At 40.9% G+C, this 18,929-nt stretch overlaps 1 protein-coding gene across 3 annotated transcripts in view; it reads right to left on the bottom strand.

Moving 5' to 3' along the window:
- LOC137321274 (tyrosine-protein kinase JAK2-like) overlaps positions 1–18,929 on the bottom strand; it is a 297,277-nt gene that overhangs the window by 54,200 nt on the left and 224,148 nt on the right. For all 3 annotated transcript variants that reach the window (XM_067983625.1, XM_067983623.1, XM_067983626.1), the window contains 3 exons: positions 18,314–18,433; positions 2,652–2,809; positions 468–579 (listed from right to left, as the gene is read on the bottom strand). In XM_067983625.1, the coding sequence (XP_067839726.1) occupies positions 468–579; positions 2,652–2,809; positions 18,314–18,433 (390 nt within the window). The remainder of the gene's footprint in view (positions 1–467; positions 580–2,651; positions 2,810–18,313; positions 18,434–18,929) is intronic.

The following is an 18,929-nucleotide window of genomic DNA, read 5'->3' as shown; positions in this document are numbered from 1 at the left end:
GTCTGTCCTGCTCTTACTGAAAGCCCCGACGGCTGTTATCTGATCTATGAGAACAAGGTATCTAAGTGGGAGGAAGCATCTGACCAATTCGGAGAAGTTGAAGAGCCTGAGATTGGTTACTCTGGAGACGAGTAGGTTCAGGAGAGACATCATTCATGATTTTTAAGAGAATAGATTAATATATTTGAGATTGCCACAAACTCTGGAACCAGGCGACAAGGACTTAGAAGATTGAAAATACACAGACAGTTTAGATTTAACTACTTTAAGGAGAGAGGGGTGAATACATGGAATGGACTTCCCTTGGAGACAGTGGGATAGACAGTGCGTACATATTTATGGGAAAATTGGACAGACTTTTAAAAGGAGTGGGTGATTGGGAGATATTACATATTGGGACCTGCCAGATGGATGGCAATCTTTTTTGGGTTCTGTACTATCCCATGTACACAAATGCGCACACTTACCTCTACAGCTACAGTGAGAAAGTACTTGTTGAACTCTTTAGGACTACATCGAAGAATGTAAAAGCCTTTCTGATTCCCTGCCTTCTTGAGTTTATTCACAGCAAAGTCCATCCTGTTGCAGAAAGGAAAGTAGTAATCAAATTATTTTTTGAAAAGCCTACTTTCTTTATCATTTCGTCCCTTAAAGATTAGCATACCACAAAATGGGTTTGGGCCTGGAATTCCTTATCTCACCCAAGATGTCAGGGGGAGCAAGGAGCAGTTGCTTGCTACTTCCTCACAGGAACAGTGACTCCATTCATTTTAATGGGTTCAAAAAGGTTGCAATAGCCTGGCAATTGATCCAGTGCTGATTAACCCTGGGGAAATGTGCTACTAGTTGGGTATTGCCATTGGTAGAGTGTTCACTTTTCCAGCCACATAATCTATGAATAGCAGCCAGCTCGTTTCAGGGATGCAAACCAGGTTTGGAAGCACGGAGGTAATCCGGGGAGGTAGCAGTGTCCGCAACAGAAACGCAGAGTTTTGCTCTGTTACCCAGCTCTGAAGATATTACAGCCAACAGGATAACTGATGCTGGATCTGACAAATTCAATGCGTCTCTCAAATATTACATGGGGCAAGACATAAAATCTCCCTCAATCTTAACAAAAGTGTTGCAGATAGATTGAAAAGGCACCATAAAAAGTGGACAAATATACAACTAAATCTCATTAAATTTTTGTATCGCATCCAAAGCTATCAAAAGATTGCCCTTTGACGTTTTTGTTTTGAAAAATGTTCCTGTTGACAGGGATATGAAGTGGTGTTTACTGCCCATGCAGTGTCCTGATATTTGACCACACCCTCCCCAGTTTGAAACTCCTATTATTCTTGCAATAGCAGCAGGAGTCACCACTCATGTTCACTTCTTATCTACAACATATTAGAATCTTGTCACCAGAGATAGCACCACAGAATTTGAATCAGGCTGATACATGTTTATATTAAGCAGAGACAAGAGTCACTGGAAACCCCCAACATACACATGAGAATTAACAAGGTGCTCAGGATCCACTAGGGGGCAACACCAATACATGGATCAAATGAAGAAAAAGAAACATGTTGAACATTTTAGTGCAACAATAAACAGAACTGTAAAAAAGCACTAATGTCTTAAAAGTTGTCAATGGTATTTTAATCAAGACATACAAACTGTGACTTAAAATAACAGCCAATTTTCAATTCTAACAATCTGTTAGTTTAATTTTTTTTTATCTACTGTGAATCACCTTTTTCTGAAATTGTAAGTAAGGTGCTGGTCAACATTCTCTAGGATTTTCTACTTCCTTCCCATCCTCATCCTTTAGCTTTGGTTGCGCCACACATTCTACTCGAGAATTTAAAGTTCTCATCCTTGTGTTCAAATCCCCCTATAGCCTCGGTCCTCCCAACCTCTGTAACCTCCTCCAGCCCTACAACCCTCCGAGATCTCTGTGCTCCTCCAATTCTGGCCTTTTACGCATCCCTGATTTCCACTGCCCCACCACTGTCGGCCGTGCCTTCAGCTGCCTATGCCCTAAGTTCTGGAATTCCCGCCCTAAACCTCTCCGTCTCTCTCTCCTTTAAGACGCTCCTTAAAACCTATCACTTTGACCAAACTTTTGGTCACCTGTCCTAACACCTCTTTATGTGGCTCAGAGACAAATTTTATTTGATGATGCTCCAGTGAAGCACCTTGGGACATTTTACTACATTAAAGGTGCTATATAAATGCAAGTTTGTTGTTGTTGTTGTTAGATAGCCCCAGCAGTCCATTTGTAGCTTTGCTGCTCAGCTTCTAGCTGGAGGAGTCCTAGGAGTCCTTCCCTCTCCATGGAGCGAGCTAGTTTGATGGCACAGCTGAGATTGGGAACTTGCCGGTGGGTTATTGTGGGTGTCACCACATCCACACATTTTACCACTTTGCTGAAGTACCAACAAATTGGCCCAAGATGCTACTTTCCTCCCCCTCCCAATTTAACATGCGTGCAATTTTTAAAGAGAGTTTAAGGTTGTCAGATAATATCATGCAGAATTCCCTTTTAATACTTTCCCTTATACAGTTCAAACAGTGAACTAAATGGTTTAAGAACAGGTTACATTTTCCAATTTGGATATAATTTTAGTTTGCTACATTTTACCTAAAAACAGTTCAGTACTTACGAGATGGGCCCATGACAATTGCTCTGAATGTTTTCCAATAATCTGGGAGGTGCAACCTCTTTACAGAGGTAGTGATGAGCATCTGCAGTTAACCTGTAGTATCCATCGATTAGCGACACAAACGAGAAGCCTTCTTTCAGGGACGGAAACTCAACTTCCTATTTAAACAAAAAAAGAAAACTGAATAAGCAATTGAAAAGTATACAAAGATACAACTTAAAGAAGTACGCTGTACTACTGAATCACTTCTGCAGATGGCCCCACTTGAGATCAGCAGCTCACGTTGCAGGGAATCTTCAATCATGACAACTTTGGTCTTAAAAACACTTGCGCCCCTCACACCACACACATCCATCCCTCCTCGAACAGGGGGAATCACACTATTTTAAAAGGGGTCTGCATTCAGGGTTATAGCAAGAAGCATTCGCTATCATTTAAAAAGAAATGTTTAGGCCTTTCTCAAGATGTATACAACATATCAGAAAACAAACAAATTGCAGAACTTTGGGGAAAAAAAGTGGTTACACTACAGTCAAAGAAGGTGCTCCCTACAACACTCCCCTTGCAAAAGGAGGACCGGCAACCTGCTTCCATATCACTTTCGATGCCTTTCCAATCTAGTTGGGGGCTGCTTAGCCTTATGCTTGTTTCCATCTCTGCTACCTTCCATCATAACTTAAAGAAAGACACATTCTCTACACCATCAATGTCCACTTTACAGCCAACTAGTGCTCTCTTAATACACATATTGCAATCAACAAGATTAAACAACCTTCCAGAGAAGCTATCCAGTTCACCCAGAGCCCTGATTATCTGTCCTCGTTTTAACTCCATTCATGATTTTCTGAAAATTGGACCAGTGGGAGTCAATGTTTAGGGTCAAGTACATCTTAGTCTGTATGTAATCTAGCAATGTATTCAACCTGCCTACTGCTAAATGTAACCCGCTTTACGCTGTACGTAGCCTGCCTACTGCTGTATGTAACCCATCTCCTGCTGCATGTTTAAAGCAATAGATTGAAACCCAAACTCTGGTTACTCTCAAGTTTGAATTATGGATCTCTGACCTTTAGCCATAGAAACATAATAGGAACTGACTAAGTTGACCACCTAAGTGACTAGTCTTTAATGGGTAACTTTGCAAGGTGTCTGGGGGGTGTTGACAGACAAGATTGCACTGCACATGATATATTGGATAGCAGGATAGTTCCTTATAGCTCAGCGTGTTTGCAGGCTTTCCCTCAACTCTTTACCTGCACTGGACTTCAGATGGACCAGACTGGAATATCGTAAAGTCAGGACCACCAGCTGTAATCAGAGAAGTTAAATTTGGGAACTCCTGATTATCCATCTGAAGGTCCCTATCATTATGCTACATAGTCAAGGTTTCACTGAAAGGAACGCAAATTAAAATTTCACCAGCAAGGAGCCTGACAGTAGTTACCTCCATCTTTGGTCCTGGGGAGGTCAAAGCACAGAAGAATATGGAACAAGTTAGAGTTGGAGCTGTTGTTATCTATTAATAGGATCACAATTAATTTTAGATGGTTGGAACATTATTACCACTGTGAATAAAGGGGAACGTGCAGGCAGAGTTTTGTATCTCAGTACACTGCCTCGTGTAGGTTGAGGATTTTGACTCTGACCCTTACAGGTCGCCTGGTTCAGCATTAGAGAAAAGATGTTGCATTTAACGAGTGGAACTTTTAAAATGGGTCTAACGTTTATTTTTCATCAAAAATTGTTATAGCAAATAAAATTAAGAGAAAATTATTCCAAAATTCTTTTTGGTCAAGGAGAACTAGTCACTGGTGTAAGGAAGAGCTGTAATAGGTCATGAGAGATCAAAATGTAGTAGTAATGCAGAGAAAGGAAGAATGAAGGACTGGAGATGGAGGAATATACAACACTTCTTGGAGGTTGGCGAAATTCATTTTTTAAAAAATCTCCTTAAAGGTGGTAAATAATTCTCTCCCTCCATCCCCCAGGGTAAATGGCTAGTAAGATGGAACTGAAACAAGCCAAATAAATCCAGAGACATCCCACAGGTTAGTCTTGACTGAATAGCAAGGGCCCCAAAACGACTTCAAATGAGAAAGAAAATCAGAATAAAGTTAGTGTAGACCCTGAGGGTAACATGAAGTAACCATCATGCATCAAGCAGCACCTCTTAACACCATAATCACTAACACTTCCTGTATGAGACTACAAACCAATGAAGCATGCAATCTGTCCCAGATCGATTTGTACTGAAATTTCTGAACAGTCTTGGTTGTTCTTGAATATACAAGATGGCACACAAGATTAATATATGCAGATTCCCAGATGGAGGACAGAAATATGCAACAGCAGTCAACACATAAAACTAACCAAAACATATCACAACAGACAAGGGCAGCAGCCACCCAAACAGCTGAAAAAATCAGAGATGATGAACAAACACGGTATAGGCGAAACAAAATTAAAAAAACATGCAAAAATAAACAGAAGAAATGGACACAGGTGACCAGATACATTGCTCTACATAAGGTACAAGAAACCAACAGATGTAATGATTAAACTGTGAGAGAAATAAAGAGGAGTTTCTGACTGAATTGAGAAATAGAAATAAAACCCCCCAAAATAAAAAGTTACATACCCTGTAACAGGTTACCGACCAGTAAATCTGATGATGATATCAGCTCAATTTGAATCTCCATTATATTGCAAATGTTACAATGATATCATCAATACTTATATAGCACCTTTAATGTCAAAAAACATCCCAAGGATCTTCGCTGAGGCATAATCAGACAAAAATTGGCGTTGAGCCAAAAAAGGAGATATTAGGATGGGTGACCAAAAGCTTGGTCAAAGAGCTGGGTTTTAAGGAGGATCTTAAAAGAGGAGGCAGAGCTGGAGAGGGAATTCCAGAGTGTGGGGCCGAGACGGCTGAAGACATGGCCGCCAGTGGCAAGTCCAGGAAGTCAAATGTCAGCTGAGTTTGTCGTTGAAAAGAGCACACTAAAAACACAGAGCAAACGGGGTTGAGGATAGGGAATGTGCTCTGTACTTTAAAGCTTTAAAGTTAAGAGTTTGAACTCGTAGATTGAACTAAATTGCCCACTATTGGGGGCAAGGAATTTTAAGCAGTGGAGGAGAGGAGAGGAGACTTTGCAAGGGGTGGGGGGGGGGGGAGGGCAAAAGATGGCAAAATATCAGATAAATCTACTGATAGCAGTGGACAACATCTCTAATGGAAAGTAGAGAGAGAGTTTTATCTGAAAGTAGCTTTAACATGCTGTCAAGTTAATCGATTCAGAAGATATTTACGGATGAGAAAGGACATTTGGCCCATCTTAGTTCATCCATCCAGAAAGACCCTGAAGTCCCCTTCTTGCAACATCCAACTGTTTCTTAAATGATTCCAGGGTGTGTGCCTCCACTATTCTACCAAGGTCTATTCCATGTATTGATCACTCTCTGTGTGAAGAAGAACAATCTGCTTACCAGTCCTAAATTTGCCTTTTACTAGTTTGAGCCTGCGTTCCCTTGTCCTACTCTTGCAATTTAGCCTGTAGTAGTTTCCCACTTTTATCTGTTCCATACCATTTACTATCTTACTCACCTCAGTAAGATCACCGTTCAGATACCTCCATGAAAAGTTGTACGTGGGGGTATTCTGAGATATCGTGTTCACCTCCTTTACACTATCTTGTGCCAGTGGCACCAGGAGTAACACCTATCTAACCACCAACCACTGATGCAAAATTGCCTACGCGCAAAACAGCTTCTATAAGTGGTCGACCAGGCTACTCAAAGAGTTTCTAAAGTATGTCACCAGAAAATCAAAATATCCCAGCGAAGCTTTTTCCTTGTAAACTTAAAACTGTAGTTTATACTGTACTTCTTGCGTCTGTGATTCAAAGATTGGATTGCAGGATGTGCCCCACAAGGCTGAACTAGCACTTACACAAAATAATAGAATTATACATTGAACACCAGGCGTAAAATCTCTTTAAAAACATCATCAATTGCACACAGAATTATAGTATGAAGACATCAGGGAAATAAACAGCCACAGGCAAACTAACAAATCAAATAACCCGGACAACCAGGCACCTGCTCCCATAGAAACAGTTCTACTACTCATCATATTTCAGTCAGGAAAGCAGAGGGGAGGAGGACGAGACACAGAAAATACAAATTAAAGTGGGAGATAAAACCGTAAAACCTGACTGGAGACAGCAAAGAGTATTTTGAACATTACTGAATATTGAACCAGAACCTTTGTAGCTGGAAGCCCCAAGGAAATATTGATTGAATTACATTATATACTTCACAAAACTTCATCAAGGATGCCATCACAACCTAGTAATGGTCTCCAGGAAAAATACTTGAGATGGAGACATCGTCATACAACGATTCTCTACCTTTAAATGGTGCTCCCACTTGTTAAACTTACAGCTGAAGAATGAGGTGCCTCTTGACTCCAGAGCTGTACAAACTTGAGCCTATTTGTGAAAGGTTTAGCAGGCAGTTTAAGCAAGAATAGCTCGATCACAAGTTATGTGTCTGCTCAGCATGTGGGCCGATAAAGGAGATAACTAATAGAGCAGAAGTGGGGGAGAGAGAGAGACAGACAGGAAGACGCACAATTATCGGAGCACAGAACATGCCTTTGTAGAATAGCAAGACAGGTGACCTAACCTGTGCACCTGATAATTAAAACAGTAATATAACCACATGGTAGTAGACTTGATTATAGCATCCGATAACCCTGATAATTAGGGTACACACGCCAAACTTTTCTATGCAGGCAGATATTAGCTAAAAAAGGGTTGTTTATACTGACTGGGAGAGAGCGTTCTGTATCATGGTGATAAAGCATGGTGCCTGATTATTGTTTTGTAAAATACACGGTCGTGTGCTGAATTGCAAACCTGAGGGATTGATCAGGGCACATAAGCTTAAGGATTGTCCAAGGATATGGAACTCTAATTGAGGTGACATACTCTGAAGTGTGCACTCATTTCTTCTTTTGCAAGGATAACAGTTTAGTAAGAAAGTTTCAACGGTATTCGATGATTACCATATATAGAAATATTCACTGAATTATATATGTGTTCTGCGAGCCTCAACTGCATCACTCACCATACTGTAAAACTATCAGGATTCCATGCCTCTATATTTCCCGGCAGAAATCCAGAAGAGACAAAACAACTAGAAACCATCGCTTTCTATTATGGGAACTTTGAGCTAGATTACTCACCCATTTATGACAGAAATTCTAGGAGCAGTAACCCTGACCCTAATGCACAGTCATTATTCGCACAGTGATACTGCTACAAGATAGCTGAAAAGTTACAGTGCATTTAGATCAAACACCTGCATTTGCTGCATTGCAAGAGTGTTGTTGGGAAGCAGAAATAACCAGAAAATCTGCCTGCCAAGCATTGGGTGTTAAGAAACATTACTGAGACTTATGTTGAGGTGGAACTGAACTAGGTTATTTAAACAGTGGACATCTTTTAGATTTCTGCATATAGCCCTGTCTCAGCACACTTACATTCACTCCTGCCTCCATCCAAAAATGGGCCTATTATCGAGACAACCATATTGCGCCAGTGAGGAAGAAGGCAGACAGTAATCGTATTAGTTCCAAACCCTCTAACGCCTGAAATGATTGTGAATGCTGCAGTTAGCTACATATATAGAACTGCAATTTAAATTGAAAGCATACTTGTAAAGGACTGCCTAGCTTCCTTAATGTCTAGCAATAGATAAATGCATTGCCCAGTGTGGTACTGCGCCATACAGATCAGGAAGGTCTCAGTTTTGAACAATGATCTGTGGCGAGTTAGCAGATCAGGTTACTACAGTTGGTCCAGGAGCTGGGAAGGAGGGAGGAAAAAAAAACCAGCCAGGGTTCCTATTCTCAATTACTTTCCAGTAAACGCTCTCTGAGGACAGGATCGGGCACAGCTATGACACTTTCCCCACAATGAAACAGTCCAATGACACAGTCTACCTTTACACATGAAGAATGAGCACATGGGTGATGCACTTCGCCTCAGCATGAGGAAACAACTTCTGCAACCATTTGCAAATATTTGCGGCATCAAGTCTGTATCTTTTTGAAGATGCCATATGAGTGCTGATTTAAAACTTCAAATATTGAAAAGAAAACTGTAATAAAAACATAGTACTGAAATGATACTATAAACCCTGCAACTAAAAAAATATTAAAATCTACTCCATTTTAAGAGTTCAAAAAGCTTCTCGTGCCCACTCATAATGGCTTTGAAAGCAAAAAATGTAATCTCAACACAAAATCTCGTATTCATATTTTTGCACAAATTTTAGAGCACACAAAATTAAGTCAACTATAAAATAACAGGCAGAAGGAAATGTGCACAAAATAAGCCTAATGCTTGTATGCCCAATTTTCTGAGCTCTTGTAGCCATTCTGTGCCTATACAACCGGCACAGCTGAATGCAAAATCATACCAATGAAAATTAAAACAATGAATAAAACTCCTAATTTAAGTATGTTATTTGAATAATTGTGACCATTTTAGAATTTACAATCAACTGCAACATAATTCTGCAAGGGTTTACAAGGTAGATATTTTCTTGTAAACACATTTGATCTGTCCATCAACTTGAGCTAAAGGTGTAATGACAAACTTTCTGTTGAAGGACTTGGTCATTTCTTGGGCTAGACAAAGCCACCCAGAACAAGGCAGCTTCCTGGCAAGTGCACGACGCCAGTGCCTATCACACGGAACCCGATGTCACCAACACTATCAACAGCCTTAGAAACTGAGACACGGAGGGTTATCAAACCTCTTGCACTCGACTGAGCTTGTGCCAAATGAGACATAACTTGCCAAAGCAAGATCACCAGACATCATTTGCACTGCTTGTTTTGTTGAGGTCAAGTGCAAGCCTCACAACATATTAAAAATATTTATACTTTTAAATTCCCTTTCCTATCATTGCACAATGAACTTCTTTCCTTAGCTTTAGTGCAAGTTGAAAAAGGCAGAAAGATTCTGTAAAAGAACAAGAGAATCCATAATATAAACAGCACAAGTCCGCAGCCCTTTTACAGTCATTTGTCATCTTCGGTAGAAAATGTCATTCTTAAACCAGCATAAAACTCCTGGAAAAACTTCCCATTGCAGCATTCACACACAAAATGATTGCGCTAAATATGGATCTTCAGCAACAGTATCTGCAACCTAAACAGAAGAGTTTATAACCACTGTGAACCCATGTAAAGTCAGCACATGTCTCTCAATGCTGAGAAAAATGTTTTAATTTAAAGATTCCAGGACATCGTGATTTAAAAAAAAGCGGAACAAATCAGTTTACAAACCACTCAACTACTCTGTCAGGGTTTTTTAAAAATTCGTTCATGGGATGTGGGCATCGTTGGCGAGGCCAGCATTTATTGCCCATCCCTAATTGCCCTTGAGAAAGTTCACGTGCTACTCCAGGAATTTGGCACATAATCTGGGCTGACACCTCAGTGAAGTACAGTGGGAGAGTCATCGGAGGTGCCGTCTTTCGGATGAAACGTTAAACCGAGGCCCCATCAGCCCTCCCAGGTGGACGTAAAGATCCCGTTGTAGTATTCGAAGAAGAGCAGGGGAGTTGTCCTGCCAATATTTATTCCTCAACCAACATCACCAATAGTGGCCCATTCATTTTAATGGGCTACTGTCAATATTAACGATTGAAAAACCTAGGCTTTTACTTATAAAATAATCTCTTCACATGCAGAAAAGCCATGTACATCCACAATGCCAGACAGTATAAAGAAGGTCCTCAGAGGAACTTGGATTGCAGGTAACCAGGGAACTATAGACCAGTCAGCTTAACGTCACTGTTAGGAAAGATATTGGAATCTTTACTCGAAGATGTAATAGAAGACCATTTAGAAACCGAAAATATGATAAAAAGTCAGCACCGATTTCAAAAAGGAAGGACATGCTTGACCAAGTTTATTGAATTCTTTGAAGAAGTAACAGAAAGAGTAGACAATGGTAATGCAGTGGTTGTGATATACATAGACTTTCAAAAGGCCTTTGATAAGGTGCTGCTTAGTAGACTCATGACTAAGGTCAGAGCATGTGGAGTCAGGGGGCAAGTGGCAGAATGGATAGCAAGCTGGCTACAAAACAGAAAACAGAGAGTAGGAGTTAAAGATAGTTACTCAGACTGGCAAAAGGTGGGAAGTGGTGTTCCACAGGGATCCACACTTCATCATTTATATAAATGATTTGGATTTGGGAATCACAAGTACAATATCAAAATTTGCACATGACACCAAATCAGAGAGTATAGTTAATACTGAGGACAGCTGCGACAAAATACAAGACAACGTCAACAAACTTGCAGAATAGCGTGTAAATCGCAAATGAATTTCAATATAGATAAGTGTGAGGTGGTACATTTTGGTAGGAAAAATAAGAAGGCCACCTACTCCTTGGAAAATAAGAGTCTAAAAGGGTTCAAGGGAAATGCCTCACAAGGGATCTAAGGGTTCAGATACATACATCATTAAAGGTAGCAACGCAGGTTAGCAAGGCCATAAAAAGAGCAAACAAAGCACTGGGGTTCATTTCTAGAGGAACAGAATTAAAAGCCGAGAAGTTATGTTAAACTTAGATAGAATCTTGGTTAGACCACACTTGGAATACTGTGCACACAGTTCTGTTCTCCATATTACAAAAAGGATATAGAAGCACTGCAGAAAGTGAAAAAAAAGATTTACAAGGATGATACCAGAACTGAGAGGTTATAACCATCAGGAAAGACTGAACAGGCTGGGGTTCTTTTCTCTAGAAAAGAGAAGACTGAGGGGTGACCTGATAGAAGTTTTTAAAATTATGAAGGGGTTCGATAGGGTAGACATAGAGAGGATTTTTCCACTTGTGTGGGGGGGGGGGGGGGGAGTCCAAAACTAGAGATATAATTAATATAAGATAGCCATTAATAAATCCAATAAGGAATTCAGGAGAAACGTCTTTACTCAAAAAATGGTGAGAATGTGAAACTTACTACCTCTTGGAGTGGTTGTGATGAATAGCATAGATGCATTTAAGGGGAAGCTAGATAAGTACATGAGGGAGAAAGGAATTGAAGGATATGTTGATAGGGTGAGATGAAGTAAATATAGTGAGAGGAGGCTCGAGCACAGCATGAACACTGGCCTACTTCTGCGCTGTAAATTCTATGTAACCGTAAGTGTGGTGCAGCCTTTCATCTTCACAGTGTATCTGTAAGTCACATTACCCTAACTTGTACATACTTTGAAGACTGAAATTCTTCTGCACATTTTTGGTTTTTGAAATGTAAAATGTAATGAGCATTTTCTGCAAATGAACATTTCTTGCAAAGTAAATGTTCAGCTGTTGCTCTCAAGGAAAACAGAGCGAAGGATGCTGGTACTTTCAGCCTGGCCACTATCTAGATTTGCTGAGAACTGCCCCAATACTTTGAGTAATCTTACAACACCAGGTTATATATAGTCCAACAGTTTTATTTGAAAATCACAAGCTTTCGGAGGCTTTCTCCTTCATCGGGTGGTTCCACTCACCTGACGAAGGAGAAAGCCTCCGAAAGCTTGCGATTTTCAAATAAAACTGTTGGACTATAACCTGGTGTTGTAAGATTCCTTACATTTGTCCACCCCAGTCCATCACCGGCATCTCCACATCACCAATACTTTGAGGTCAAGGCTCCTTCAGTGGTTTTGTTTTTACACTAGATTTGAAATAAGTAACTTTTGTATTGGCAAATTTGCTGTATTGTGGGTTCAATGCATGTGCAAAGAGCAGCTTTCATATTAATAGGGTATAGAGATGTAACCACAAGCCACTCTCGGGCATACTTGTCAAATGTGATTAGCAGAGGTCTGGATCTGGCTGCGTAAGAGGGGAATTTGGGAAATAGAGGGTCAAATATCTGAAAAGTCACTGTGACCCTAGTATATACTACAAAAAAAAGAGTTTACTGATAGAAGGCTGCCTTGTGTAATACTTTTCCAGATTTTTGAGACAATTTTCTACAACTTTCTACTGAAAGTCTCAGTACATAGGTTCAATCGTTGTAAATATTTCCCCATGCAGCCAATCATTTCAAATTGCAGAATTATATTTCATAGAATAGTGCAAATAAATGTCTTTTTGGCCAATTTTAATGTTCTTAATACATTCGGACAACATTGTTTTTAAAAAAAAATGTAACTTCTGCTGAAGATGAAAATGACTTGAAAGCTCACAAGCAGTTAACACACAATACAGTACTGTGTATACAAAACTAAAGCATTAAATCACTCGGATTACCAGCCAAAAAGCTGAACACTATCCATAACAAGACATGTGGAAACAGAATTAAAACACCATCACTCAACTGAACCAGAATTTTCCACATTTGGAATTTTAGACTGGTTTTTACGAGCGTGCTCCAGTAATTTCTAAAATGTAACCAATTGGGAAAATTAACTCTATGAACACTTTACTATTTCGCTACACATATCAAACAGAGAAAACCGTCCCGCAAAGGACCTATTTTTAAAGTGTAAATACCTTTTTTCATTTATTTCTTGTCTTGTTTGCTATTCAAGTCACTTAGGTTCCCCACCCAGTTCACCGGAAAACATCAGGGGGGTTCCATTGGATAATCCCTGAAACCGGGGGTCGTGGTGTGCAATTAACCCCCGCCCAGTCGTTGAGATGCAGGCAGCACCTAACATTCGTGCTGCCGGGTGGTTTACCTGATTTCTGTGAGCAGCCAGGCCCAGCTGCGCTGCTGAGTGGCTGCTCACTAGCAGGGGGGGCCCCGATATCGGGAGCGGCTAGCATCACTCAAAGGCAGCCTGCAACTCTTATTTCAAAATATAAGATATGGGTCTGTCCGGAGTCGGAATGGAGATCAGACATCGCACGTGTAAATCACAGGTGCAGGTCCTGTCCCTGTGTTTACAAACTGATGAGTTATGTTAAAACATTGAATAAAGGTTGCGCACTACAAAATCCCACTTCCTCCAATCTGCACGCCAGACCTCACCAATCTGACGATATGAGTTGGTACCAGGCCTGTGAGAGTGCATGCACCAACATTCTCTGCTGATGCACTAGAGACCTTGGGTGCAAGAGGTGGACAGAAGGAGGGACATCCTATATCAGCAGGGGGGGGGGGAGGGGTGCAATAAAAGGCCCTCCAAACATATGCTCCCGATGCAGTGGGAGGCAGCGGGGGACGAAGTCAATGCCAGGCACACAGCACCATGAACATGGATGCAGTGCAGGAAGAAGTTCAATGCCTTGACATGAGTGGTCGAGGTGAGTGAGGTCAACTGTCAAGTGGCGTCTCCTACCAACTGCACCACTAGCTGCATCCACTGCTCCACGCACTACACCCACCTACCAACAAACTCTTTCAATTAATACTTGACATTACCACTGTTGTAAGTTGCACACCCACAACTCACAGGTCACAAATACTGGCAGCTATTCAACCATGACAGGCACATCACCCAAACATCTTGCAGGACACTCACCAACACACATCCCGCTTTCTTGAAGAAGGTGGCGCATAACAGGAGGCAGCAAGTGGCAGTGGCTCCATGGAACATGAACCTGCTGTCCTCTCTCAGGATGACAGCATTCCTGTCCCACTCTTGCTACTCTGCCAGTGCTCTTGCTGTTGCCTGTCAGCTAGCCAGTCCACTCCCTGTAGCGCATTGAAACTTTATTATAGGAACAGAGGAAGATAGGAACAGGAGTAGGCCATTTAGCACCTCGAGCCTGTTCCATCATTCAATGAGATCATGGTTGACCTGTGACCTAACTCCATATACTTGCCGTAGCCCCATATCCTTTAATACCTTTGGATAACAAAAATCGATCAATCGCAGATTTAAAATTAACAACTGAGCTAGCCTCAACTGCCGTTTGCAGAAGATTTGATTCCGGGTATGGAAGGGTTGTCTTATGAGGAAAGATTGAACAGGTTGGGTCTATACTCATTGGAGTTTAGAAGAATGAGAGGAGACCTTATTGAAACATACAAGATTCTGAGGGGACTCGATAGGGTGGATGCTGAGAGGATGTTACCCCTCATGGGGGAAATCTAAAACTAGGGGGCACAGTCTCAGAATAAGGCGTCGCCCGTTTAAGATGGAAATGAGGAGGAATTTCTTCTCCCAGAGGGTCTTGATTCTTTGGAATTCTTTACCCCAAAAAGCTGTGGAGGCTGAGTCATTGAATACATTTAGGGCTGAGTTAGACAAATTTTTGATCAGCAAGAGAGTCAAAGGATATGGGGAAAAGGCGGGAAAGTGGAGTTGAGGTAAAAATCAGATCAGCCATGATCTCATTGAATGGCGAAGCAGGCTCGAGGGGCCGAATGGCCTACTCCTGCTCCTATCTCTTATGGTCTTACGGTCTAAGAGCGTTCCAAACTTCTACCACCCTTTGCGTGTCGAAGTGTTTCCTAATTTCACTCCTGAAAGTCCTGGCTCTAATTTTTAGGCTATGTCCCCCCACTCCTAGTATTCAAGTATAGGAGACCTCCAAACATAGGTACAAATGCATCAGCAGCCAGAAGCAATAATCCAGCAGCTAACCTGTAACTCCTGCATGATCCCTTTAAATAGCGCTGGTGGGGGATCCTCAGTGCTGTTTACGACCTGATCAGCTGTGCGAGGTTATAAGAGTGCGTTGGCTGGAGCATTGAGTTCCAAAATTGCCTCTCTGTCCCTTTAAATTAGCATTGCACACTGATCTATTGCATATTCTCCATACTTTACATGCTACCAGTGTTTGTCATATGCGCGTGCGCAAATGCTTTTACCAAGATGGTGTCCGGAGTATGTCATGTTAGAAGTGTGCACTCGCATTCCGGACGCCATTTTGGGTCCTTAGGGCCACACAGTGCCTACAAAATGGGCGCTACGCAGCCCAATTTATAGCCCCAGATCTCAAAGCCACGATCTTACTCTGTCCTATCCCATGTCCAATTTTGGACTTGGCGAAAGGTGGCAAACTGAACCAAATTTAGATACTGTAAGATGGTATAATGTTCATTATATTCTGTTATAGTATAGGAGTTGTTAGTCATCAATAATCCATGGTAGCTGAATGGCTTATTTCACAGCAAATATTATGCTCTAAGCATTTATGTAAAGTGCCAAGAAAAGCTCCTTCATTTAGACTTTCACTGAACCACCTTTATTATGTAGATCACATCGGTTGCGAGCTGCACTACTTTCTTTTCATATGGGAGAATAGGACTGCTGGAATTTTCCTTTTCCATGAAATCCCTCTATTTTCTTCCCAAATTGCATATCACCCATCGCCAAAGGGGTTAGCAGGCAATCTATTACCGAGCATTCATTAATGCTGCTCTCAGCTGACTGGGAAAAGAGACAAATGAACACGGCCCCTAGACTCCCCCCTTTGGTTTCACCTTCCCACTGTAGTGTGATAGCATCATGGGGAAATGGAACCTTCACCCTTTCTCTCTGCCACTTCCTCCCTCGACTATGGTTCCATGTGTGCTGTTCCAATGTGTTATGACATCTCTTTACCAAACTCCTCTATGCTCAAGTTTAGCAATTGTTCTCAAAGGGTTTTATTCACTACTTCGTGATGAGGTCAGCAGGTCACATCACTTTTGCCCACCATTACCTTTCCCCTGAAAGAAATGTAACTGTCCATCTGCGTTTATTTCTGTTTATACCCATATGCGTTCAGTCTTTGCACAGTACCCATTTTACTCTGAAATGGTAGTTCAGTCTGTAGCACTACATACATGGCAATGAAAGCCTCAACACAGAAAGGGGTCTGTTCTACTCACAAGGAGTTTCAGCATGAACCTGGATTACTTCAACATTACCATGGTGCACATATTCCACTTAACCAGTTACAAGGAATTATAATCAAACAAGGCAGTAAATTTGTGTTGCTTTGCTTTAAAAATCACTAACACTGAGTAGCAAATCATTATTTGCATTCATTCACAAGTCACATTTTTGCATCCGTAGGTAATCAAAATTTGTTCAGGGTACAATTTATGGACGGGATCTTACAGCAAGTACTTTGAATGTTAATTGATTACCCTGGGTGTGTCCCATGTATTTTGTTTTTCTCTGCAGATCTTAGTTGGCAACTTTTAGAATTATTCCCAATAAATGTAGCCCTTTTTTTTGATAGATCAATTCCACTTACCCATCTTCTCAACGTGTCCCTCAACCTCTTCTCATACTAAGAGTCTCTCAAACCCAATTATTTCTTTAGAACTGAACCCAATTCTATTATCCTTTGGGTGAAAAAGTTCCATCTCACTTCCCTTCTTATACTGAGATTTCTAATTATTCATTTGTGCCTATTGGTATTTGAGCCATTTGGCATAGTGAACAATTTGCTTGCATCAGCTCGGTCAATTCTCTTTGTAATCTTGAAAACTTCAATGACATCATCTCAAATGCACTTATTTGCCAAGGGAAACAAGCCAACTTTCTTAACCTTCCCTTGTAAAAACAAAAGCAAGCAGACTAGCTACAATATTAACAGATTGCCTACCTTTTAGTACTGTTTTCAGACTGATTGGGAGTCATCTTCCTCTTTTTAACCAGTCTCTATCGGGGTATTGCTGAGGAATTGCTTTTATTTTATAGAATGAGAGACAATTAAAAGCCTAAAGATCGAATTCACTGACACAAAAAGCCAAAATGCATCAATCAGAATTCTTATTAAACTCCAATTCTGGTCTCTTGTGCATCCCCAATTTTAATTGGTCAACCATTGGCAGCCGTGCCTTCAGCTGCCTAAGCCCCAAGATCTGGAATTCCCTCCCTAAACCTCTCAGACTCTCCACCTCTCTCTCCTCCTTTAAGACGCTCCTTAAACCCTACCTCTTTGACCATGTCTGTCCTAATATCTCCATACGTGGCTCAGAGTCAAATTTTGTTTGATAATCGCTCCTGTGAAGCACCTTGGGACATTTAACTATGTTAAAGGCGCTATATAAATGCAAGCTGTTGTTGTTGTAAAGGGACTGATGAGTGCAGTCACCCTTTAGACAGTCAGCAGAATTTTGTAAATATATATTCTGAAATGAAAGGAGCGAAGCAGCAAAATCTTTTATCATAGTGAATGCTGCAGAACTTATATTAGCTGGACATCAGTTTAAATCTGGTCTGTGTAAGGTACTAGTGCACAAAACTGATAGTCACACATCCAAGTCTCAGTCTATTCTTTGTGGATTTTAATTTGCAGTGATGGCAGGGATTCTGAAGACTTCGTCTCACTGGCTACAATTTGTGATTACATCATTTTATGTGAGAAACCACCATCATTCAAATTTAAGCTTCAGCTTCTGTTTTCCAATGAAGTTAAATACAAAGCAAGCATTTTACCCGGTCAGCCACTTAGCCTTATCTTACTTTTTACTATCTTTAACTGAGGCTTAGACAATTGACCAGTAAGTCTGACCAGAACTGCTAAACGGCTCTTTGCCAATAATCCAGTGAAGAGTTTGTCTATTTAGTATAAGTAGTTTTCAGCCTTTATCAGTAGGATTACCTGGTCCATGCTCCAACCAGTGAATTTCCCTCTTTAAAGGTGCAGGTGTAAATATTATACATTGTAGTACACCACCCTTACCAAAGTCTTGTAGTCCTGCCTGTTGATGGTGACAATTCTGCCTTCTGAGGAGCTTTCCTTGTTTGCTTGCTTGATGCTGACATTGATGATTTCAGGGAAATCGCAATATGGCTGTAGATCCTGCCAACAGACAAAAACATCATGATTACAGTATGTCACAGCAAGTCAGCTACAAATCAACTAGCTTTCTTGCATTTCATTCTTGTGCAGAACGAACGTGACATTAAAAGGTTTTTCTGGTCCAATAACCAGATCCGCATTTCTCCCTTTCCACTTCTTCAGATTGTTTGGCTTCCTCTTAGATCCTGTGCAACTCTGCCAACGAGTAATCTCAGCTGACCTTAACCCTATTGCTCCTCCGTCAGCTTCATTAACGATTCACAATCGCTTAACAAAAATCTCTTAATAATTTAGTAGCTCATTCTCAAAAGAGAACCAGATATGGCCATTTACTTTACGGGAGAAACGTGTGGCCTTTAGTGAATCTACGCAGCAGTTAGCAATTTTGTTACTCTGTTGAGGCAACTAATGATCAAAGGGAATGTAGTCACTTAATTTATGTACAACACAATACAACTATTACCAGCAAATCTATGTGCTCATATCGTAAAAAACA

This window comes from Heptranchias perlo, chromosome 4, assembly GCF_035084215.1.
Source record: "Heptranchias perlo isolate sHepPer1 chromosome 4, sHepPer1.hap1, whole genome shotgun sequence".
In the NCBI taxonomy this organism is placed as follows: Eukaryota; Metazoa; Chordata; class Chondrichthyes; order Hexanchiformes; family Hexanchidae; genus Heptranchias; species Heptranchias perlo.
This window is presented reverse-complemented; position numbering and strand designations above follow the sequence as displayed.